Source organism: Megalopta genalis, chromosome 2 (genome assembly GCF_051020955.1).
Source record: "Megalopta genalis isolate 19385.01 chromosome 2, iyMegGena1_principal, whole genome shotgun sequence".
Taxonomy (NCBI): domain Eukaryota; kingdom Metazoa; phylum Arthropoda; class Insecta; order Hymenoptera; family Halictidae; genus Megalopta; species Megalopta genalis.
In genome coordinates this window covers 24,884,056-24,910,908 of record NC_135014.1, presented here as the reverse complement: position 1 = coordinate 24,910,908, position 26,853 = coordinate 24,884,056, and the positions used below count along the sequence as shown (strand labels likewise).

The 26,853-nt window shown below is 42.3% G+C and overlaps 1 protein-coding gene across 2 annotated transcripts in view; it reads right to left on the bottom strand.

Annotated features, from left to right (window-relative positions):
- Window positions 1-26,357, bottom strand: part of Tmtc2 (Transmembrane O-mannosyltransferase targeting cadherins 2) — a 553,554-nt gene extending 527,197 nt beyond the window's left edge. For both annotated transcript variants that reach the window (XM_033470689.2, XM_076518848.1), the window contains exon 1: window positions 24,715-26,357. In XM_033470689.2, the coding sequence (XP_033326580.1) occupies window positions 24,715-24,800 (86 nt within the window). In that variant the 5' untranslated portion in view covers window positions 24,801-26,357. The remainder of the gene's footprint in view (window positions 1-24,714) is intronic.
- Between the last annotated feature and the right edge of the window lie 496 nt (window positions 26,358-26,853).

The following is a 26,853-nucleotide window of genomic DNA, read 5'->3' as shown; positions in this document are numbered from 1 at the left end:
AATACAACGAAAACACCGGAACGAAAGCCTGGCATTTTTATAATAATCTTGGGAAAACATTTCTTGGAAACAATCCTTATAATGGCGGCGTCTGCTTTCCGGCGTGGAGCGTATGTTTCGAAAAGTTTGCGGGTAAGTTAGAGTTGCATTCAAGCCGTGGCTGTTTGCATCAAAGAAGCACAGCGGAGCCAGGACACGTGCAGCCGTTGGTTCGAATTGTTCCCGCAGAGACACGAGGATTCTGTATTAGCCGGAACGTCGCGGTGGTACACCGGGCGGTAGCGTGTCGCGGGGTCTTACGTCAAATAGCGGCGCTCAAGTTAACCATGGCTAATTAGTTCCGCAGCGCGGGCGTGGCGTGCTCTCTCTCGCGCGCGCGCGCGCCAGCGCCAGATGTAATTGCAGTGCTGTCCGCGCATCAGTTTACCGGTTCCACTGATTGTATGCGGTCCTCGAGCGAAGTATAGCGCGGGCCCGTACATACATACATACACACACACACACACACATACACAGAAGCGAGGCAGCTCGTTCTGGCCGTCGTAGTCACTCAATTAAACCGTAGCACGCGCCGCATATTCATCCGGTCTTGGCTGCGAGCTCAGAAAGGGAGCTCAGCCATTCGCCGCGAGTCCATTTCGCTGTCGGATCATCGTTTGTTCCGGAAAGGGGATCATGCTGGAAATCTCTTAGCGGTATTGGCTGGTCAGTGAATGCCGCGCCGCGATCTGAAAGCCGTCGGGCCGCGCCGCGCCGCGACGAGACACAGAGGAACGCTCGCGCGCGCGCGCTTCGAGTCGCTTTGAGTCCCGTTTCCCGTCGGCACATCCTCCCGCCTCCATTCACCGTCTTTGACCGCCGAGGAAGACACGGCCTGCCACTGTTTCCGAGGCCGTTTCCCGACGCCGCCGACCGTTTCCGCACGGCGGACCGTTTTTCGAGCGTCCGCGACGAACAAACGACGATCGATTCCCCGTCTTCGTGGCTTCGCCGTTCGCCGAACGGAACGGGGATCGGCCACTGTTCCGATCCAGGACGAGTTTCGAACTTCTCTTGCTCGCCGGGGAACCGATGGGACTTGTCGAGCCGATATCACCTGTTCAAACTTTCGCCGAGAATTTCCCGGGCTGCTGCTATTTTTGCTTTATCCCGGGCTGCGTAGGCTGCTCGGGTGCAAACGGTGTGCATGATTTTGCCGGGATTTTCTCTCCGCTCTCCGAAGAGAACGAATGCCTGCAATTTACGTTAATTGGTTCCGCGTAGGACGGAAACTACGGTGTTCAACACCTGACCGATGGAATTGTTTCGACTGCTTTGGAAATGAAATTTTACGGTAATGCATTATGTGCGCGCGGATCTCGATTTTCCTCGTTCATATTTCGTTTTTAATATGATACCTCGAATGCGCTGAAGTCACCGTTGACGACCGAGATGCTGTTTATTTTTATTTCGATATTTGTAGCCGAAGTTTGATTTTCCGTGTTTTTATTGTACGGTGGATTAGATATAAGAATCGAGACAATTGATTCTTTTGCGGGTTTATTGCAATTTTAAATGGAGGGAGGATCAAAAGAATCTGCAAGAGGCAACGTCTTATTTTTACGTTTTATTTCTAATCTATTTAGTCTTATTTTTACATCTTATTTTTAAGCAATTTAGTGATTGTAGGAATGAACTCGCTATTTAGTAATTATATTTTCAATTTTTATTTTTATTACTCCATCAAGATATATTAACTTCGAATACACATAATTGCAAATTAGAGCAATTAGCTAAGAAAGAATAAAATTTTAGGTGAAACTTTGCATAAAAGTTTGGATAAAACTTTCGTTTCGAAAGGAAATATTTTAGAACGTCGCCAAGCGAGCCATTGAATAAGACTTCGTCTGACCATAGCCGACCTCATCTACTGAAAAACTACTCTGAAATCTATTATCTCCACACACACACAACAGAACATTCTGCAAGAAAGAATCTTCTATAGGTTAATTTTAATTTAACATTTTACAGAGAATCATCATCATTGCAGGTCTTAGAACAGTTTTTTTTCGAAAAAAGTCATCGCAATTTACCTTAAATTGCTGATTATAAATGAACCATCAGAAAATAAACAGTGTCAGTAAATAAAGCATTAATATCACTATTGTTAATTATTAATATTCCCATGCGATTGTTCATCCCGTGTATACGTGCGGATAATTATTAACAGAGTTGGGCAAAAAGTGATCTGATTAACGATTAACGACTATGATTCGTTAGTTATCGTAACTAATGTATAATAACTTATATAACTCATTCGTAAACACTCGTTAATTATTCTGACTAATTTAAAACAATTTCTATATACTCGTTTAGGTATTGTAACCAATTCATAATAATTTGTATACATATCCTCGTTAGTTATCGTAACGAACTGATAACAATTTATATAATTACTATGTAATACCTAACGAGTGATAATTGTTCATCTTCATTTTGCCCAACTCTGGTTATCGACGCAGCTGTGTGCGAGAAGAAGTAAATGCCAAATAAATACCAAATAAATAATAATAATAATAACAATAATATAATGAATACAGGGTGTCCCAAAAATGTCTCGCAATCTGGAAATGGCGGATTCCTCAGATCATTTGAAGCAGTTCCTTCCTTTACAAAAATTTTCTCCGAGGCACCGTTAACGAGTTACTAACGAAAAACAGTGACCAATAAGAATCAAGTACGGCTGACGCGAGGCGGCCCAGCTAACCGTCGCACGAAGCTCAGTTCCGCTCATTGGCTCGGTCGCCTCGCGCCAGCTGAGCTCGCCTTTCATTGGTCACTGTTTTTCGTTAATAACTCGTTAACGGTGCCTCGGAGAAAATTTTTGTAAAGGAAGAAGTTGCTTCGAATGACCTGAGGAAGCCGCCACTTTCGGACTGCGAGACATTTTTGGGACACCCTGTATAATAATAATATAATATAATAAATATAATAATAATGATAATATACATAGAATATACTATATAATATGATAATATGAGTCGTTTATTGTGAAAGTGGCATAAGTCACTTTGTTTTTAAGTCGATATATTTAAGGGTTTGCGTTTGACCACGTTTAAAAATATGGATGCTAACTTTCGAGAAGATTTACTTGTATTTGTCATCTCAGGATACTGATATATTTTTCTCAGTATAAATAATTTCGTATAAACATTAAAAAATCACCACTTTTCATCTGCCACTTTCAAAATAAACGGCTCGTATAATAAATATAAATAATAAATGTATATATATATAATAAATAATAATAATAATAATAAATATCAAATAAGACAATACGGATCGCCGAACAGCGTAAAATATAATGCAGCAGACTCATCGATGCAGAACACATTCGATTGAGACGGTAGAAGCGTTAATCGCGAGAGAAGGATCCGCGTAGCACGTCGGCCTACTATGAATTTAACTTTCGACCGTGGTGATGACTTTGAAAGTAAATTCCACCGTGTGGCATTCTCCGTTCCGCGGCCGCGGATCGTATAGAACCATAACCCCGAGGAGCGGTCGTTAGACTTCCGGAATTTCGTCGTGGAAACTTGTACCTGTTACTCCGCAGTTAAATAAACTCGGATCGTTAGAGAAATCGAATAATCGCGGCGCGGTTTCGATTACAGTTCACGGTTGACGTCGCCGTGCCGCGTAGACGGTCGTCAGCACGTGAATCGCGGATCCGCTAACCTTGGGAGAACGCGCGACGAAGCTCGATTATATTCCTCGTAACGAGAGAGAACCGATCGAACGACGGTCGGACGACGCGCGCGCGCGCGCGCGACAAATAGCCGGTATTTGTCATCGGTCGGAAAAAAAAGCGCTACGGACTGGACGATCGGTCGATTTATAAAAGTCGTCCGCTGGAATAGTTTCAACATTGCGACGTATTCGATATTTATGCGGAACACGTGGTTTAGATGGACGCGCGCCGATGGATTTATCGATGCAGCCCGTTATCCCTTAATAACGTGGAATGCTAACACTCGCCGACGATCGCCGGCGAAAAATCGAACGCCGATAGTATAACGGGCGGCTCGAAAAATCGTCCCCCGATTTCCCGTAACTCTGTGCACTTCTGCATTGTAAATTCTCTGCAATTAAATCGCAATCATTTTGTAACATTCGAAAATGTTACTTACATAGAAAGCGATATTTTCGAATCTTACAAAGTAATTACAATTCAATTGCAGAGAATACAAAATGCAGAAGTGCATAAGACACTGTTTTCACGGTTCCAACGAATCGAAGGCAACGCGACGACATCCTGAAATTCTTGCAATGTTATAATCTCGTATTTGACCTACTCATTTTCGTCCCGAATGCTTCGAATTAATTAAGAAATTAAAATTAAAATTTAATTGAAACAATCAAAATGATACTTTATCCGTTAACACTTCGATCGGTTCAATTGTGAATCATGCACACCCACGAAAGTATGACAAAAGTATGGCAAAAGCGAAAGAAAATCGTGATGTCAAAAATTACTATTGTTATTATTATACTTGCTCCGCAGAATTATCATAAATTTGTCGTGACGAGGCAACGATCGAACCGCGGGTAAAAATCAAACCGGCTATCGGCGTCGCGCGCTGCCGAAGCACACAACGATTTCGATGACGCGGATCGGCGTCAGGGCGAGAGTTTGCCGTCGCGTGTCCGAATTGTCGGTGACAATCGAGCGAATTGACATCGCGTGCGGAACAACCGGCCGGATTTGCATGCGATCCAAGATCTATTTCGCGCGGCGGGAGCGGCCGCTCTCTCTTTTCTCTCTCTCTCTCTCTCTCTCTCTCTCTCTCTCTCGTTCGCTTTTTTGTTTTCAGACGGCGTCCACCATTACGGATCCGCTAGCGAGGCGGGGAACGACGGAAGCGGGGTTGGCGGCGGAGGATCGGCGCGGGGTTAATTCGAGTGGAAATGCTCGTTTCTCTCGCGCGGGCTCGGCCGTCGAGAGCGATACAATTTTTTAATATTCCCGAACGACCGACTGCCGCTACAAATGGCAGATACTCGTAATCTAGGGCTAAATGTGACGCAGCCGGGTAATCGTTTCCGCTCGGAACGGCCGCCCGTAATTTTTCATATTCCGACATAATGGATTATAGCGTGTATTATCGATTCGTCACCGAGCAACCAGCCCGGCCTCGGTTTCACCGAAACGGTCGCGACCGGCCGAGCCGAATCGGTCGGATAGACAATGTCCGCCGAAAATCATGGCGGAACCTCGGGTAGAACGACTACGGGACTGCGGGTTTGATGCATTTATGGGGAAACTGGTGCAATTCAACGTAGTGGAAAGATTGGAAGCATCTGAAAATATCTGTGTCTCATTTTTTATCAACTGAAACGATTAACCAATGAATAAGCTTGCTACGTAGTTTCGATTTTTGGCAATTCATGCAGACAGTCTTGCATGAAAATCCGCGATCTAATGATTCTGCAGAGACAAGTCGAGTCAAAATTGCGGTATTTCTAGAAAACGAGGGGTTCCTGAGGTCGTTTGGAGTAACTTTTTCCTTTACAAAAATTTTCTGCGAGGCTTCGTTTACGAGTTATTAACGAAAAACACTGACCAATGAGAGGCGAGGTCAGCTGACGCTCGGCGGCCTAGCGCTAGGCGTGCTCGCCTCTCATTGGCCACTGTTTTTCGTTAATATCTCGTAAACGAAGCCTCGTAGAACATTTCTGTAAAGGAAAAAGTTACTTCAAACGACCTCAGGAATCCCTCATTTCCCGGAAGTGCCATAATTTTTGGACCATAATCTTTGGCCGCCACCTTTTTTTGCCGCAAGGCCCGAAGAATCGCGACTGCCGGTTTCAATTCCGACCTCCGAACATTTCTTGGAAAAATTACTTTTCCACGAAGCGATACGACCAACCCGTTCGCCTCTCGTTGCTTCGTAAGCGCGCCCGATCCACGGAGCCCTGGAGTCAACTTTCTCGAAAACTATAATAGAAACGCAAACGAAGCTTGCCCATGTTTTTTCACCGCGGCGTTTACCGCGATCCAGCGGCGGGACTAATATTTTTCGGCTGTTTCTCGGCCGCTTTCCGCAGTTCGATCGACGAAAAGCACGGACTCGGCTTGGAAAAACAGCGGGTACCCGGGAGGCGCGGGAATAGATGTGCCGTGAGATAACAAGCGGCCGGGTTTAATTCCATTATTTAACGGCAGCATAAATATGACAGACGGGGCCGGCAAAACACGCTGTTATTCCGGCCGATACGGTCCGACGAACGGCCGATCGGTGTTCGGGGGAAAATCGGTCGCCGCGGCATTTCTTTCTCGTTGACCCGCGATCCGGGGCCCCGGCTGGTTCTCGCGAATCAAAGAGCGCCCCGCGGAAAACAAGAGTCCCGTAATCGATTTCGATTATTCATACGCGCGAGATTGCATTCATCGTTCCGAACCTGTGGGGCGGAGCGTTCTGCGCGCGCGGGCGGGGGGGGGGGGGACGCGCGATGCATTTCGCGCGTCCAATCCCTCCGCCCGAGCTGCTTTGACTCCGAGGAACGTGTGCCGTTCTAAGGGCTCGTCAATTATTCACACGCATTCCCGGAAAGGCGTGTGTATACCTTCTGCGAAAAAGTCCGCGGCTTTCTGAAATAGTAATGCGCCGTTTTACATTTCATGCGACTGAGTGGCGCGGCCGCGCCGAACGCTGCGGTATTATTCAACGACAGTAAGAGAACGAGCTAAGCCTCGCCGCCGAGACCCTCTGCCGCAACTTTTCTTATTCCGAACGCTTGCAAAGGGCGACCCCATCGCGCTCAGTCGCGGCGAATCGTATGCGGCTCAGCCGAACGGCTGCCTGGAGACGCGTCGGTTTACGAGATTTAGTCGACCAGGCGCGCGAAACCAGCCGGCACTTTTTGCTTTGCCGCCGTTGTCGCGAATCTGTTTCGTGCGTTGCACTGGCGTTGACAGGAAAATAAGTTACGCTGGGAGTGGCGCGTACAAGGGACGCTAAGATGCAATAGGATGCAATAGGTGCAGCCACCTAGCTGTGCGAAACTCACGGATGTAGGATTCATGCCTCGTCTTCCCCCACTCCTTGCGTGACTTATTCTCCTGTGAACAGTGCTTGGGACTTCGGTGATAATTAGACCGCGGATTTTTGTGCTGAATAAAAATGTTGATTATTAGTTGATTATTAGAAATGCAAGTCAGATGAAAATGTCGTTTGTTTTTTAATTATTTTAATGAGTTGTACAAATTCGGTTTTATCGTTTGTTGTCGAAAATTCATAAAATCCACACGTTGCCTCGTACAGTTTTCTACTAAATAAATAGACGATAACACCGCTGCGTATGCACGGAATCAATTGCCGGTTACTAGCAGCATGCACGCCAAGCGAATTAGGTATTATAATCAGCTTCCTTGTCGCTGGACGTAACATTATCGAAACCGTTAAATTCCATCGACGCTTGACGCCTATTAAATGTAAATATTGTTACATGTTTTCGTCGTTTTAATGCCAACGATTCAATATACTTTACGTTCACTGAACGATGTGATGAATTATGTACAATTATTAATTAATTCTGCAGAAATTAACGAGAAAATATTGAACGTTTCATTAGACGTCTTCATTATTTTCATAATAATGGTTCAATATATTTTACTGTCATTGAAAACTGTGATGAATTCGGTTCATGTTGTAAAAATTAACGAGAAAATATTTAACGTTTCATTAGATGTTCTCTTTATTTTCACATACTAACGATTCAATATATTTTATTATCACTAAAAGGTCTAACGAATTCTGTTTATGTTTGTACAAATTAATGAAATAATATCGAACGAAGTCAAAGTTATACTAATGTGACATATATTCTTGGACACTGATGAACCTCGAGGTTCCAAAACAATGCAATTTAATATTGTGAATCCTCATCAATATATTTTAATATTCTAAAAACATAATATATATAAATATAATATATATAATATATAAATATAATATATATATATATATATATATATATATATTATAATATATATATTATATATATAAATAAATATAATATAATATAAAGTACTAAAAAATACCAAAATTTTAGGACTCAGCCAGCAACAGTGACGAACAAGATAAAAATCGTCAAATCTTAACAAAAGAAGGCATTAAAAATGCTGTTAATTAAGACTAATATCGAGACTATATCGCATATTTTGCAAAGAAACGTCCGACCAGAATCCAATGCAACGACCGCAAAAAAATTGAGTACATCGAAAAGTGTGTTATTGGACAATTACCAAAATCCGCCGAGAAGATTCGAGGAACACGAAGTTAATATAAAAAGAGGAAGGTGTGCAAACAGCCTTTCGATTCGCCATAAGTCAAACGGCCGATAGAGAGCCAGGCCACGTGCGGGTTATCTCTTACTGCGGCAAAATGTTCCGGCATCATCGTCAGGCTGAAAGGGGGATTCCTCGGGCCCGGGTAAAAAATGAAGAAAAGTTTGTATGATAAATAGAAGATACGGGATCCGAAGATCCTGTCTGAGGTTGGCCCCGAACGCATAGGTTTTGCCCGGGAGTTCGCCGTCTCGGGAGTTTATTCTGGCCGCGGCGCGAGTCTAGGCTGGCCGCGCCATGCTAAAACTCATGGGATAATAAAACTGCCGTATTTTACCGCGCCGCGGCGACCACAATGCCTTGCCAGAGAATACGGGATGGGGGGAGGGAGGGGGTCCATATTTATTTCCTTGTATTTCGCTTGTTTTTCGCTCGTTTTTCCCTTGTTTTTCGGCACCGAGCAGCGGAGAGAAAGGGACGAGAAGAACGGCGTGACTGCTATGCTCTCGACAGCAAACGATGGCACCAATTCGATGACGTAAGTGCGAGCGGACATTTTACTCGCGAATGCGAAATTAATGGGACGATGCATGTCGCGGATCAATCGCGAGGAACGGAAGCTCGATGCAAATGTATGTACAGTACGCTCAAATTGTGCTGAGAAATGGACAATCTGGGAAGAGGAGATACGATTATTCGAGTATCGAATAATTATAATAATAATATTATAAATTATTATAAATTATTATAATAATTATTGACAATCGATAACCATAAAAAACGAGCCACAAGGCTCGAATAATCGTATCTCTTCTTCCTAAATTGTCCATTTTTGTGGACAAACTAAGCGTCAATTAGAGAGACATTACTGTATTTCCTTTCTTGACGAGAACAGTGGACCGATCGAAATTTATTTCTGCTTTAAATGATAACGGAAGTTCGATCGAAAGTGTTTCTTCTTTTCAATTGTAATTAGGGGGTCGATTAAAATGTATTTTTTTCCTTCGATCGTGGCAAAAGTTCGATCGAAACGTGTATCTATTTTTGATGATAACAGGAGCTCGATGAAAATGTATTTCTATTTTTAATTGTAACAGGGGTTCGATAAAAATGCGTTCCTTTATTTAATTAAGAGGAGCAGTGTGTGGTCAAAATGTATTTCTTTTTTTATCGATGGCAGAAGTTCTGTCAGAACAGTGGAAGAAGTTCTGTGTCAAAATACACTTCTTTTCTTTTATTCAGAACAGAAGATCAATAAAAATGTATGTCTAGCTATTTTTAATGATACCAGCAACTCGATAGAATGTATTTCTATTTCTAATGTTAGCGAATGCTCGATAAAAATGTATTCGTTTATTTAATGAGGCCAGAAGTGCGATCAAAATGTATTTCTTTTTTTATTGAGAACAGGAGTGCGATCGAAATGTATTTATTTTCTTTTTTATTGCAAACAGAAGCTCGATAAAAATGTGTATCTTCTCTTTAATGATAACAGAAGCTCGATAAAAATGTGTATCTTCTTTTTAATGATAACAGAAGCTCGATAAAAATGTGTATCTATTTTTAATGTTGACAGACGTTCGATAAAAATGTATTCGTTTATTTAATGAGACGAGAAGTGCGATCGAAATGTATTTCTTTTTTATCGAGATCGCAAGTGCAATCGAAATGTATCTCTCTTTTTTATTGGGAACAGCAGTTCGATAAAAAGTCTATCTTCTTTTTTTAACAGAAGTTCGATAAAAATGTATTTCTATTTTTAACGACGACAGAACCTCGATGAAAATGTATTTCTTTATTTGATGAGACCAGAGGTGCAATCAAAATGTATTTCTTCTTCTAACGAGGTAAATTAATTAGTAGCAATGCACGTATTCTTCAATCCCTCGAACTTCTTTATTGCCCGGTGTTTCACCTGGTTATTTTTCGAATCACAAATCTACGAAATGTACGGTCCAGTAATCGTACAAAAATTCACATTATTAGGAAAATCGTTTAGCAAATTTCTCGAAAACTGCAAAATGATTTTTATTTACTCTATACTGCTTCCTAGTTAAAAATATCAAAAATATAGTGCATGTGGCTTTTTGTGAACGAAGTGGCTCAAAGAACGTCATAAATGTCGTATGCACTTCAGTGGATTGCAGGGATACAAAGAACAGTTGTCAATTACATAATGAATTCTTTTGTGTAGAATAATCTTGATATAATACGGTTGATGAAATGTTTTAATTTGTCGGGGATAAATTAACCAGCGCACTTCGGCGAACAACGGGCCATTTATTTCTTTATTCAGTGATTCCTCAGGTATTTAATCACATTATCGTGCCTCAATTAGCACGCGTTACACTCAGGTTCATTAAAATACACCGGATTGTTTTCATTCACCTTTGTACGGGCCGCCCTTTGTGCGTACGACATTAACAATTGACAATACCGGCGGACTTTCCGCGTATACGTCCACTTAAATTCGCTTCTCGCATTCGGATTCTTACCTGTGATACCAGCCGTGTAATTTTACAATAATATTATGTTTCCGCATGAAATGGTCGTAATTCGTCGCTCCTTTTTATCAAAAGTTCATAGAATGCGGTATGATGTCGTTTAATTTTAATGTAATCTTGAAAGCGTCGAGAGAAGAGAATCTTCATTTAGTTCAATTTCTGTCCATCTAACAATGGAGCGTAAATTTCTACGATCTAATGATGACAGGAGTATCTCGATATTTATATCTAGTGGAAATTCTGACAATTATTCGAATTTCGTCGAATATTTCGAGTTTTTCGAATATTTCGAGCTTTTCGAATATTTCGAGCTTTTCGAATATTTCAAGTTTTCTTGAGGCTATTATTATTTCTTGAGTTTATTCTATCGATTTATTTGAATAATTCGAATAATAACGAATGATTCGAAAAATTCTTTATTCGAATAATTCTTTATTCGAATGGTTCGAAGAACTCTTTAACCGAATAATTTACGAAAGTAATATAGACGAAATAAATCGATAAACTATGAAAAAGCACTTTGCATTCTATCATTTTTATTCAAATCAATTATTCGAACAAAATCTTATTCGAACGAATTCTTATTCGAATAAAATCTTCGAACGAGTTCTTATTCGAATAAACTCTTATTCGAACGAATTCTTATTCGAATAAAATCTTCAAACGAATTCTTATTCGAATACAATCTTTAAACGAATTCTTATTCGAATAAAATCTGCAAACGAATTTGTATTCGAATAAACTCTTATTCGAACGAATTCTAATTCGAATAAAATCTTATTCGAAGAAATTGTTCTTCACCTAAATTTTTATTCGATCGAATATTTATTCGACAGTATCGAATAAAATCCGTTAGCCTTTCTCTTTCATTCGTCGTCCGAATAAAATTCTGCTGAACTCAGATACCCAGAACGTTGCAGCGCGAACAGCGTCGAAAATCGCAAAACGCGTTGGAACGCCGTGTGGCGGTAGCATAATCGATTCGGCCGTGGAAGGGGCCGAATTAATTTCCACGGGCAATATTAGCAATGTAAGCAGGTATTATAGAAAACACGAGTCGTTATTATTATCGCGGCGGCGCAGGAGCCCGCGAAGATTAATGCCCGGCGTCGGAAAGTTTGCGGAAGAGAATTTTCGCGGTCGCGAGGCGTCGTTGTCGCGGAACTTTTTTGCGATTGTCGCGACGAACGGGCTCGCGGAAAACGGGAAAGAGCGGAACGGAGGAAGCGAAAACGGTGCGATGTGCGGGGCGATGCGTGGCGAGACGAGGCGAGACGGGGCGCGGCAAAAAGGAGAACGGTGAAAACTCGGCCGGACTCTCGTTAATAACTGGACTCGACTTGATTATGGTCGCCACGGGCGCATTGGCCGCGCTCTAGCCTTGGCGGTCGCGTCGCATCGAACGAGGTGGCCGCTAATGGGGCGGATATGGATGAAAAATTATCTCGGCTTAATGCACCCGCGCCCGTTTTTCGTTATTACCTGGGTTTTAAGGTTCCTCCGGGAGATACGCGGGCACCCTTCGCGCCGGGACCCTGCCGGGCACCCACGCTAATGCGCTCGCCGATTAAACGTTTGATCAACGGACCGATCGTTACAGGCGATTCCATTAGAACGCGCTGCACGGTTGACTTCTAACGCGGCCGCCGGAATAAACTGATTCCTACGATCAGTCCGTTCCCGCGTTATTCCATTACAACCCCTCGATCGAGTTGTTTGTGCCGGGGGACTGCAGCTGGCACCGATGAAAAGGAACCTAACTAGTAGATACCGACGACCTCAAACGGCTTCAAACACGCTCAAAGCGCCTAAACAGCCGCGCATCCAGCGAACTGCCTATCTGTTTCTATCGCCATCAATCGCACACTTTATCGGCATCACCGACATGCATCATGCATTAACCTTGCACCGTACTACTAGATACGGGTCTCTATGTGTGCGTGTGTGTGTGTGTGTGTGTGTGTGGTACGCGTACCAGGAAATCCAGGAGGCCGGCGGAGCAAAGATCGCGATGGAACTGGGATCTTTGGAGAAAGATATTTTCGAAGCGGCTGACGCTAGTGTGTTGTAGTGGAAATTCGATTATGCGAATTCGAAATCGACAGTGGAAGTTCGATTATGTGAATTCGAAATCGACAGTGGAAATTCGATTATTCGAATTCGAAATCGACAGTAGAAATTCGATTATTCGAATTCAAAATCGACGGTGGAACTACGATTAATCGAATTCGAAATCGACAGTGTAACTTCGATTATTCGAAGTAGAATATTCGAAATCGACAGTGGAACTTCGATTATAGGAATTAGAATATCGAAATAATATTCGAATAGAATATTGGAAATTGACAGTGGAAATTCTATTATTCGAATTCAAAATCGACTGTGGAACTTCGATTCTCCGAATTCGAAATCGACAATGGAACTTCGATTATCTGATTTAATTATTAGTCGAGGTCTAATCGATGTCCTTCTATAGTTTCATCGTTGTTGCGTGGAATAATCGAAAATCTGAATAATAAAGATCGAAGAAAATTAAGTTCAGACAAATTTTATACTGAAATTAATAATAAGAATTCTGAGAAACGTTCGTAATTCGATATTCAAAGATTACAGTGGACACGTGTGTGACACCAACGTCCAATCAAATCACGTAATGTAATTAATACAAATAATTTCATACAAAAAATAACGCGACTGTATACTTAAATTCTTTTAAAAACATAATAGAATTATATGTCATCTACTCAATTTTCCTACAAATGAATTAAATCCGGTGTCCACTAATCACAGCTCGAAATACTTCTATGATATTAATTTATCGCGTTAATTTATTTCGCGTATTAATTTATCGCGTTGCCATAATAATAATTTCGAGTTTATTTTGCAAGCTGTCTTCTTTCTTTAAAACCGAAATTACTATTGCAACGACTCAATACAGACGAATCGCAACGATCATCGACCGATAAAAACCGCTTCAAACATGGTTAAACGATCTAAACAACTGCACAACGTTGTAATTCAGCACATCGTTGCACATCGTTGCATATCGTTGCACATCGGTTCATCATTGTACTCCAGCACAGCACACGGTATATCATGCAACATTGTAACGTATCGAATTATTTGTGTCGCGAAAGTGGCGATCAAACTCGATTAAACCTCGAAGTTTAATCCAACCAGGGCGTGCAAGGAATGGAGCGCGCGAAACATCCGGATCGCGAGCCACGCCATAACAAACGCGACGGTGTTTCGGAGCGGGGTGCATGTTTTGCCGATGAGTTGTACTTTCTTTCGGATCTCAGTGATACACGAACAAGAGCCCTCTCCCCTCGTTCGCCCCGGCAAAAGAACACCTGAACGCTGGAGTGCGCTTAACTCTGTAACTCGCGGGGCGAGGGCCGCCGAACCCGGTCGGGAAACTTTGAATAACAGCTGCGCTCTTCTTGCGCCGGGGATTTCCGAAAAATGATTTTCTAGACTCCGCGGCTCCGAGTTTGTTGGTGGCGAAAGCGCAGTAAATTCTCTGCGATTGTCGCGGAACGTGTGAACAGAAATGGAAAATTTAGGAAGCGGAGACACGATTGTTCGAGTCTCGCGGCGCGGTTTTGCAGTTGTTGACAATCGGCGACGATAAAAACTAATGTACATTATTTTGTAACAATTGCAAGACTGGATTTATTTAAATTTCGTGTGATTTGTATTATAATATAATCTGAATCTTTTTTTTTCTAGAAATATTTTTACAATATCGGGAACCGTAAAAGAAAGTATCGGAAACCCGTCGTCGCGACTGAAATTCCCGATCAAGGCTGAACGAAGCGATCGGAGAAATGATTCGTTCGAGTGTTCGTATTATTAATTATTTAGTTGTTTATTTTTATACAGCCGCCGTATTCCCTTCTATTAGTAAAGTACAAAATTTCAAGCAACAGAAAAATGTCTTCAGAGATATATAAGAACTGAATCCTAACAATTGAATTAATATTATGTAATTAATTGATAAACCGTAATTAATATTTCACCGAATCTAATTTAAACGCGGATTTAAACACTTTTATGGTGCAATAGGTGAGTGTTTTTAGCAATCGATGGCGCTCTAGAAGTTATGCAACAGAACATTTAAAAATAGCACGGTTAAAAACTTGGTCGACCGATGACTATCACTAATTGCAAGCCTGGACACTCATTTATCATGCCCTGATAACTACGTGTACAGTCTGCATCTTTATGCAAATTTCTACTTTCATCGATTTCGTTCTAAGAACCCGAAATACAGTGAAAGTTTAGTTTATCAACTAATGGCTTCCTGGTGACGACCATTAAAGGGGTAACGTCATTAGCGATTATTAACTGTGGGTTCCTGTACTTATTTTAAGATACTTGAGTTGGACGTTTATTTCATGTAACCGTTGTAACCATTGTAACAATTTTTGTCATTTTATTATCATTTTACTATTATCGTTATTATCATCATTATTATGCCAAATTTTTTCTAGGAAACTTAAACCTTGACATAATGTTGAGATAACCTTGACCTATTATCGTTATTATCATCATTATTATGCCAAATTTTTTCTAGGAAACTTAAACCTTGACATAACGTTGAGATAACCTTGACCTATTATCGTTATTATCATCATTATTATGCCAAATTTTTTCTAGAAAACTTAAACCTTGACATAGCCTTGATATAACCATTGTAACCATTGTAACAATTTTTGTCATTTTATTAACATTTTACTATTATCGTTATTATCATCATTATTATACGAAATTTTTTTATAAAACTTAAACCTTGACAGAATCTTGATACAACCGTTGTAACAATTTTTGTCATTTTATTATCATTTTACTATTATCGTTATTATCATCATTATTATGCCAAATTTTTTCTAGAAAACTTAAACCTTGACAAAGCCTTGATATAACCATTGTAACCATTGTAACAATTTTTGTCATTTTATTAACATTTTACATACGGAATAACATACGGAATTTTTTATATAAAACTTAAACCTTGACATAACCTTGACACGACCATTGCAATCGTTGTAACAATTTTTCTCATTTTATTATCATGTTACTATTACCGTTATTATCATCATTATTATACGAAATTTTTTGCAGAAATCTTACAAATGAATTCGACCCGTTGATGCCCGACGAATAAATAAATAAAACGGATCGATGAGTTCGCCACAGCAAGAAGGTGCAATTTTAAATAGATAAACCAAAACTAGCCACCGGAGACACCGTGGCAAGCTTGAATATTTTGACTGTTTTGCATTCGGCGTCCTCGGTTTCAAATATAAATGCAAAATATCCGCGGTTTATTGATGAAATACGTAGAAAACGTCTAGAGAGCGGTTCGCCGATAAAATCCGCGGGAACGTCTGGAACAGTTAACCGATAAAATTCGTAGAAACGTCTAGCACAGTCCGTTGATAAAATATGTAGAAACGCCGGGAGAATTGATCTATAGAGTCAACGATCGAGCGATTCCGCTAGTCCGGTGACCGGCAAAGACCAGCGACGCGGTTCTTACGCTCGAGAGCTTATCGACGCGAATACACAGGCGAATAAATCGGCAGGTTATCGGGGCAGGCTGTCAATGGGCTGGCGGGAAGTTATCGTCGGCGGACGTTGCACCCACGGCATTCAGGGAGTCGCGGCCGCGATAACGACGCAACAGATTCGCCATCGGTGACGGCAGAAGTACGTAATCGGGGCCCGGCCGGTGAGCACACCGACCTCGCAGCTGATCGACCCGCAACTACGATGTTCCGGAGATTAGGGGATACTCAATTAAGGGATTCGGTATCACAGAATTTCGAGAGCTTCGGATTAAGGACGCTTATCGTCGGAGTAACTTTGGATTATGGGACAAACCGGCCGGCGAGGCTGGCTCCTGCGTGCTGAATGCCGAATGCCGAATGCTATCTGCCCGCCGCGACCCGCGGAGTAATAATGGAGAATACAGCCAAGGATAGAGAGGCGTTTAGAACCTACGGGCTGCCTACCTACGCGTTTCGGGAGCGACGGGATTGCTGCCGGATAATGGAACCAGCCTCTTCGCTGCGCCCGCGTTCGCTACTGTCGGCCTACTGCCGCCATCATCGGCTGTCGCAGTCCACACGGTGTCCCAAAACTATCTCGCAATCGTGGTGGCGAGTTCCTCGGGTCATTTGGAGTAACTTTTTCCTTTGCAAAAATTTTCTCCGCGGCTTCGTTTACGAGTTATTAACGAAAAACGGCGGCCAATGAGAGACGAGCTCGGCTGACGCGAGGCGGCTCAGTTCCGCTGATTGGCTCGACCGTCTCGCGCCAGCCGAGCTCGCCTCTCGTTGGCCGTCTCGCGCCAGTCGAGCTCGCCTCTCATTGGTCACCGTTTTTCGTTAATAACTCGTAAACGAAGCCACGGATCGCATTTTCGCTGAGGAAAAAGTTGCTTCAAATGGCTTCAGGAACCCTTCATTCCCGGATTGCGAGACATTTTTGGAATATTTTGTATATTCGGTTCGATGAATATCGATAGCACGGTTAAGAACATCTGTAACATCGTTAAATAATCGATATTGTCGTCAAGATACCACCGAGACGAATAGAGGCTACGATAATCTCAGCGTCTAAAAATAAGGTAAAGCGTAATGAACCCATTATTCGATCAAATGCTTTCACTTCTACATTTTCCCGTTCCATTGAATTATCAACTTCGAGCGATTTTAGGACACCCTATATTTGCGCCGATCCCAGACAGCGCGTTGACGAACCTTTGCGTAATCAGTTATTCCATGAGATAATTGCATTTTCGAAACTCGACGCTGATATCCTGCGATAGTTTTAACGGCGTTCGAAGGAATCGAAGGTTCTTGGACCAAAGATCCGGGCTATTTTACGCGTTCGTTGTTCAGTCTTTTATGAAACAGTGGAGATTAATTGAATTCTGCATCGCGATATATATTGTACGATCGATAATTTAACAATGCTTATTAGCAGACTGCGGATTTCAATGCCGAATAAAAATTGTCAGCGAAACTTAATTTTTCCTTGGGTCATCTTTATGAGTTAAAAATAATACATTGACGTTTTAAAATGCTTTTAATTTCTACGCTGTTTTAATTCGTGACTAAACGATTTTGCCATATACGCGTAAAATCCGCAGTCTATTTATCATCATTGTCAGCAATATTATAATAAACTTATATAACATGTAATTTATTCTCTTAGAATATTATATATATATATATATATATATAATATATATATATATATATATATATATATATATATATATATATATATATATATACAATATATATATATATATTGTGATATTTTCCGTGCAATTATTATATATATTATATAATAATACGTATAATATATATAATATATAATATATTATATAATATTATATATAATAATTAAATCATATAATAATTATACAACACACGATATGCTGGTACAGAATATTTCCCCGACAAAATGATACTAATAATTACAGAAAAACTCCGCTTCGAAATTCCCACGGTCTCCCGTATTTTTGCAGAGCGGAACGAGCGATCGAGTCGCGGGATTTGCGCGGGATCGATGACACATTAGCCGGTGCTCCTCTGAAAAGAGGAAACGCTAATCCAGTGCCGTATGATTTGCGTCCTATCGCAGCCGGTTACGTCGCCATTTACGTAATTAGTAATATCTGATTAACTAAACCGTAGTAGAATCGGATTAAATGAAATCGCAGAGCAAATGGCGGTGGCTCGTAAATCAGCTTATCCAGCTGCGACTTGTCCTTTATTCATTGTGTTTGCGCCTGTTTCCCGTTACGCTCAGCGTCCGGTGTCTATTGCGCCCGATCCCAATAAATAACGATATTATCGTCACGCCGGAATATCCGGGCCGATGAATTTTAACGGCCGCGAAAGGCCCCTTCCCGAAATCGCCTCCCTCCCCCTTACGTCGTCGGCGCGTACGTCGACGGAGAACGTCGCGGGGGCGGCTATCCTTCTAGCATGACCACCCCGAAACTATTCCCTAGCCACTCCGAGCCATTCCCGGACTGTGGAGTGGGCCAATTGTGTGGATAAAAGTTAGGGGAGACAAGTTGAGCCAATAAAGCGCCGATAGAATACCGATTCGACGTCGGGCGACGTCTGACGGCGGGCCCGTAAGCGATTCAAATTGCTCGCGAACGAATAAATAGAGGGACACGCGGCAATTACTCGGCTGCGGGTCTCTTTACACGCGAGAGCGAAATTGTGCGGGACGATCGCAGGGAACAGAAATCATATGAATGTTTATATTCGTATAACAGCTTCGTTTCTTTGGGTAATTTGACGCTAGATTTTTCGGGACCCGTCGAATTGACGGGTTTAGTTAATTGATTTCAAGATACGTTTAGTGGTTATTTATTCAATTGATATGTTAATATAACGCTTGTTAAAAATCAGGATAAATGTCCGATTGTTGCTTTTATAAACTAATATAGAACAGCTGTTTTTTGTGTGCTTCGTAAATCTAGTGTTAAATAAGTCGAAAACAGCCTATCGTAAAGATACGTTTATGAGGTATTTATTCAATTCATATGTTACAATGACATTTGTTAAAAATCAGGATAAATGTCCGATTGTTACTTTTATAAACTAATATAGAACAGTTGTTTTTTGTGCTTCGTAAATCTAGCGTTAAGTAAGTTGAAAACAGCCTATCGTAAAGATACATTTATGAGTTATTTATTCAATTGATATGTTAATATAACGCTTGTTAAAAATCAGGATAAATGTCTGATTGTTACTTTTATAAACTAATATAGAACAGCTGTTTTTTGTGCTTCGTAAATCTAGTGTTAAATAAGTCGAAAACAGCCTATCGTAAAGATACATTTCTGAGTTATTTATTCAATTCATATGTTACAATAACATTTGTTAAAAATCAGGGTAAATGTCCGATTGTCACTTTTATAAACTAATATAGAACAGCTGTTTTTTAATCACTTTTAATAAGTCGAAAATAGCGTGACGGCGTTACCAGATTTTTCTCGTGTCTTTGTAATTTAATATTACAGCTACTCATTTTTTCCATAAACGCAGAAAATCCGCAATCCAGCGATTACTCTCCATTTCATCTTTCGTACTCGCAGCCATTTTAACTTCGAAACAACAATTGTATTTTCGATATAAACGAATCCGATAACGAGGAAATTAAAATGCATTCGATTCGACGATATTAAATTCGGTATCAGTTTCTCTTTATAATTACAGACAGACGTCGGTTCACGTCGTGCAACAACGTTACACAGCTCGCATAGAAGTTAACCGAAATAATGAAAAAATAAATACACATTGTTTAAATTTACGTTCAGAGATGAAAAGTGAAAAACCGCGAGTATTTTATTTTCCTTTGTCCTTCTAAGTGACAGCAATTTTTTTAAAAGTGCATATTTTGGTGAACTAGTTCTTTTGACGCCTTCGAAAAAGTTCTAGTAATTTCGATCAATTTGAAAAAAATTGATTGTGATTCGAAAGGTGTTTGAATATCTTCGTGAGCTGTCGTATAATGCCAGTGACCATGGTCCTCTTAAAAAAGTGGCGAAAACGTTTCCCTCGCGAAGAAACGTCGCCGCGAGCAACGAGGACACACACACACACACACGCGCGCGCGCGCGCGAGAGAGAGAGACCGAAACACGGTGCAGCGTAAACTGCATTATCTTTAACCCTCGGTCGTCAGCCGCGTGCAATTCGACGCATTTTTCCCGCACACGGTGCACGTCGCGATAAACGCAAAAAAGCAGCGCGGCGAGCGCGTCGCTCGATTATTTGCGAACGACGACGCGATCGATGCGAACAATCCTACGCTCGAATGTGCAGAATTTTAATTGTTTTGTTTCCAATAAAGGGATTTGCAAATTCAACTGTTCACCTTTCCGTTGTATCGATGTTTCCACCGCTGCTGTGTCAACTCGATACCAAGGAAAAAATTAACGATTGTGTTACCACCGGAATTTTTCGGCCCGCATTTTCGTGTCGCCGGCGCAAATAAATGTGAAAGGATGCCGGTACGAAGTGGTCTCGTGATTTTTCGACGTAAACAGAATTACCCGCGCGGACATTCGCGTCGATGTTCCAGAAATTACGGGCAATTCTCTGCGACTGGCAGCTGTCAATTTAGAAACGATAAATGGCTGTTGGAAAACTTCGTTTGAAAATCGAAGATGACGCTATTCGTTGTAAGTACTCGGATGATGCTGACAACGGGTATTATAATTGGACAATGTTGACAGGAATTATTTGGTCAGTGTTGAGAATAAGTACTTGGACGTTAGTGACAATAAGTACTTTCACGATATTGACAGTAATTACTTGGACAGCATTGACGAGAAGTACTTCGACACTGTTGACAATAATTACGTGGACAGTATTGACAGTAATTACTTGGACAGTATTGATAATAAGCACTTAGTCACTATTGACAGGAATTACTTGGACACTATTGACAGTAATTACTTGAACAGTATTGACAATAAGCACTTGAACTCTATTGACAGTAATTACTTGAATAATATTGACAATGAGTACTTAACCACTAGTGACAATGAATACTTCCACACTGTTGACAGTAATTATGTGGACAGTATTGACAATAAGTACTTGGACACACACACACACATTAGTGACAATAAATACTTCCACAATATTGAGAGCAATTACTTGGACAGTATCAACAGTAAGTACTTGGTCACTATTGGCAGAAATTACTTGGACACTATTGACAGGAATTACTTGGACACTATTGACAGTAATTACTTGTACAGTATTCACAATAAGTACTTAAACACAAATGACAATAAGTACTTCCACGCTATCGACAGTAATTACTTGAACATTATTGACAGTAATTACTTGAATAGTATTGACAATGAATATTTAACCACTAGTGACAATAAATACTTCCACACTATTGACAGTAATCATGTGTGACAGTATTGACAATAAGTACTTGGACATTAGTGACAATAAATACTTACACAATACTGAGAGCAATTACTTGGACAGTATCAACAGTAAGTACTTGGTCACTATTGACAGAAATTCCTTGACACTATTGACAGTAATTATTTGTACAGTATTGGCAATAAGTACTTAAACACAAATGACAATAAGTACTTCCACACTATTGACAGAAATTACTTGGACACTATTGACAGTAATTATTTGTACAGTATTGGCAATAAGTACTTAAACACAAATGACAATAAGTACTTCCACACTATTGACAGTAATTACTTGAACAATATCGACAATAAGTACTTGAACACTATTGACAGTAATTACTTGAATAGTATTGACAATAAGTACTTTAATAATATTGACAATAAGTACTTCCACAATGTTGACAGTAATTAAATGAACATTACTGACAATAAGTACTCTGACACTATTGACAGTAATTATTTAGATGCTATTGACAATAAGTACTTAATCACTTTCAACCACAAATATATAAACAACACTGCAGCTTCGTCACTATCAACATCTTACAGAGATTAAAATTCTCCAAATCTTCGGAATGAAATGAAATAGCAACCGAGATTCCACCAGCATCTCAGTCCACCTTATGACAATGATCGCGGACAATATCTTTCCAACTGAACGCTCAAGTGAACGCTCATATGGCCGATTCGTTTTGCTTGATTTTCCACTACATTTTCATATAATTGGGGCCGAGCCTTATCGGTGAAGACTGTGACCTGTTTTCAGCTCGTCAAATCGCTTCCTCCCGATTATTGACGGAAAAGAACCCGTACGAAGAATCTCGCAGCGTTGAAACGCCTGATCTCGATGGCCAATTGGGTGTTCTCTACCTCCTGCAATTAGACGTTCACCAAACTTTTCTCTCGATAGAGATCGTACGAACTTTCAACGATTTATTACTTCACAGGCGTTTGTTCTCCGATGACAGGTTAAAAGAACACGATTCGAATAATCCTGTATCAGAAAAAAAACGTTGCGAACTAAAACGTCGTTCCTTTAGCTCTTTAGGTGTTGCAACAGAGATCATTCGCATCTCCGTTGACTCGGTGCATTTATTTTCGGATGTCATCTTTCGACAGACTGTACCGCGGATTTAGAAACGACGTTCGATAGCTATTACTTCTTATTGATTTTTTATTATCGGTTCGTTAAGCTTCGACTATTTCAGCTCGAGATGTTGCAACTCCAAAAACCGATCATAAACAATTCAACGCAGACCGCGAGACAAGAATACACATCGGATTCGAGGCGTAATTGTTTCCGCACTTTGAACTAATCTCAAACTATTGCACTCGCGAGCACCTGCGTATCGATTTCATTGCGCGAATATCGATCGTGAACGGAAACGGCGATCACATTGTCAAGGGAGGCTCGACCAGGAAACCTATAAAGTGATACGCGAGTCTCATATTTTCGTTTTACCGTCTTCATTTTCTTTAAACACCTGTGGTCGGATCATTTTCAAATGTCTGATGTTTTAGGTGTCCCTAGAATCGATTAATTTCGCGCTTCGTTCATTAATTGCGTCGTCGTTTAATTCGGCTGCACGTCGAAAACAAGGTTGCTCTTCGAGATCAAAATAATCGAAGGAGATCAAAATAATAATCGAAAGATTTTTTGTTTAAACAGACAATATTTCACGTATCTCTCGAACAAATAAATTTCGCGTTTCATCCATTTGGTTACAAATCCTGTCCTCGTCTAATTCAATCGAAAGTCCAAAACGCGGTTGATCTTTAGGATCAAAACTTCTTTCATGAAATCAAGAAAAAATAAACGACATTGTATACATAATATACAAGGTGTCCCGGTATTTTTTATGTTCAAAATATCTCGGTATGCTCTGTGGCACTAAGAGAAGAGTGTTATATAAACACAAGTCACTCGGAGCTTCGATAAAAAGTTGTAACAAAAATACCGGATAAAGGTGGAATAGTAATCGATTCGCTGTTACTGCGGACATTGGCTCGAATAGCTCAGCAATATTTACGTCGAGCGTGTTTATGTAAGCAGTGATTACTACCCGAGATCGTCTAAGATCATTAAAGCTCAAACAGCTTTTAGCTTTTAAATAGCTATTAGTAGTTGAAGCGCCGATGTCAAGCAGTACATAAATACGTTGACCTGTTCCATCCAATGCTCTCGGTAACAGCAAATCTATTTCACTTGTATCGCGTATTTTCGTTATAATTGTTTAACCTGTCAAAATGACGTAAATTTTTTAATTTACGATTATTCGCATCGTAAAGATACACAATATACGAGTGATTTATTCAATTTATACGTTACTTGCGGCAAATGTTACAAAAACGCTCGTCAAAAATCAGAATAAATCTCTTAACGTCACCTTTATAAACAAATATAAAACAGAGCTGTCTTTTCGTGCTCCGTAAATCTAGCGTAAATAAAGCTCTAAAAGACCTACGTTCGCATAACATTATCTCCTTGTTTAGTACCACAGGATATACCGACAAAGTTTGAACATTAAAACCCGGGACACCGTGTACAATAAACGTACGACATTGCTGCTAAAAATGAGTTTTCCTTCCTTGGTTCTCCACAATACAAAAGACAAAACATTTTCAACGATTCATCCTCTCGAATTCCTTCCCTAAACCGAACCCGCTCATTGGACCTCTGTCCCATCAGTCGCCGATCACTCGGTGCTCACGCATCGAAAAGAACAAACCCATTTGCAAGCACGAGCTTGCGAATCGGCCCGAGGCGAACGCATTCGCGGCCCTAACTCGCGAGGCGATCAAACGGAGCGACATTCTCGCGGAAGCATCTCGCGGAACGCCCCCGAATTCGGGGCGCCGTGTCGGCGAGGGTGCCGCGATCCGTGGACTCACCGATCATCGTAGACGAAACCGGCGTGCAGGGTGTTGCAGTAAAGGGCCGTGGCGACGAGGGCGCAGGCTAGTGCTAGGATATCCATGTCACATCGTGGCGAGGACGGTGGCGGCGGCAGCGATGTCGACGGCAGCGGCGGCCTCTTAACTTGTTGCACGTCCGCGGGCCTTCCTCCTCCACCACCTCCACAGCCCCTCCTCCTCCACCTCCTGATTCCAGCGGCTCGTCGTACGGCGGTCGAGACGTCCGCCGGACGGTCCAGTGACCGCCGCTCTGACGCCTGCCCGGATGTATCTCGCCCGGGCCGAATGTCGGTGACACGTCGCGAGAAACGAGCCAGTAATCAAGCCGCAGCTTCGCCGAGTCGTGACGCTGGGTGCCGCGTCGCGACCAGGACCGGCCGATATGCCGATAAGATCGACTTCGATCCGCCGTGCCGGCGACCTATCGGTACTGCGGAGCCGGGGACTGCTTCGATACCCTTGACATCCGAGGTCCTCGCAGGATCTGGGCTCGGCTACCGTCGCTTAGTTCTGCTGCTCCGGGCCTGGAGACCCAGCTGACATCCGAGGTCTGTTCGCAAATATCTGGGCTGGGTTTTTTTTCGTCGAGACGTTAACGGTCTGACGGAACAGGCAGCCTAGCTAGCCTGGACATCAGACGTTCTCGCGAAATCTGGGCTAGACTCGACGGCGAGACGACGATTCAGCTGATCTGGGGCTAAGAGACAGCCTAGGCAAGGCTGTCGAGATCTTCGCAAATTCTGCGCTAGATAAGATGTCAAAGTGTTAGTTCGGTTGCTCGAGAGACAGCCTAGGCAGCCTGAACATTCGAGGAGAAACAAGTCTGCTCTGTGCGAAGGTATTGGCTCATCGAAGCTGGTGCTAAACAGGAGACAGATCAGGTAGCCTGGTCCAGGATTTTCTGGAATCAAGTCTGGTCTAGTCTGGGGTCTAGTTGAGCTGGTCTGGTGCAAGAGATAGCCCGCGACGTCTAAAATCGTCAGCGATCGTCAGGTCTGCCCTCCGATAAGAGGGTCTCAGTTCAGCTGATCTCGTGCAAGAGATAGCGAAAACATCCGCGATCCCTGTCAACTCTTGGTAAAGCTAGCAGAAAGGGGTATCGGTTCGGCGCAGCTGGTCCCGGAGAATAGCCAGAGAGAGAGCCAAGATCGCAGGGGCAGCCGAAGGAGGACGCGGAGGAGGATTGCTGGCGCGCGAATCTTCTCACTGATCCGGTCACTAAGTATAACCGGCCCGGCGTCACTTTCACTGGGATCACCCGGTTTCCTCTTCACGCGATCACTGATCGAAGGGAACGACGACGACGCGGGTGGACCGCGCGGAGCTGGGCCCCGAGCACCGTCTTGGTCAACGGGACCGTCTCTTGTCCCCTGGACCGGGGGCGGTTGTTGTCGGCGTGTGACAACGGCTCGCAGGTTGGAGCGTGAACGGTAAGTCGGCCTGTGTGGGAACCGGTCGCGGCGGTCACCAGAGACGGCAGCTGCACACGGCGCGGAGGACTCGCTGGCTGATGGTACAGCGGCGAACACTGGCAACGAGGACGAGTGATACGGGTAGGCACTGTGTACCCGCGACGCGGCGCATGTTCCGAATGCGGAACGCTAACTGTCGCGCGCCCCCCGAGGACGAGCGCTTTATACGAGCGGGAGACGGGCATCGATCGGACGGGCGCTTGCGCTTACCCGCTCCTCTGCTATTCCTCCTCCTGCCTCCTCCGGTGTGCTTCCTGGTCCTCCTTGGTCACTTCTCATCTCCTCTCTTCTATTCGGCTTTGCTTCGCCTCTTTTCGATGCTCTAGTCCTTCCACGTCTGATCGACCTTCTAGTCTTCTACACGCTGATCTCCTATGCTCTAGTTTCCTCTGATCTCCTCTGGTTCTCGCTGCTCTAGTTTCCTCTTGTTAGTTGTTCTGTCTGGTCCACTCTGCTCTAATCTTCTCACTTCTGGTCTCCTGTGCTCTAATCTTCTTATACCTGGTCTTCTCTGGTATGATCTAGCGGCTGTGTTTTTGTTTGCTATAATCGTCTCGTTTCTGGTCTTCTTTGCTCTAATCGTCGTTTCTCTGGTTTTCTTTTTCTTCTCCAATCTCCTCTCCTTCGGCCTTCTCTTCTTCCT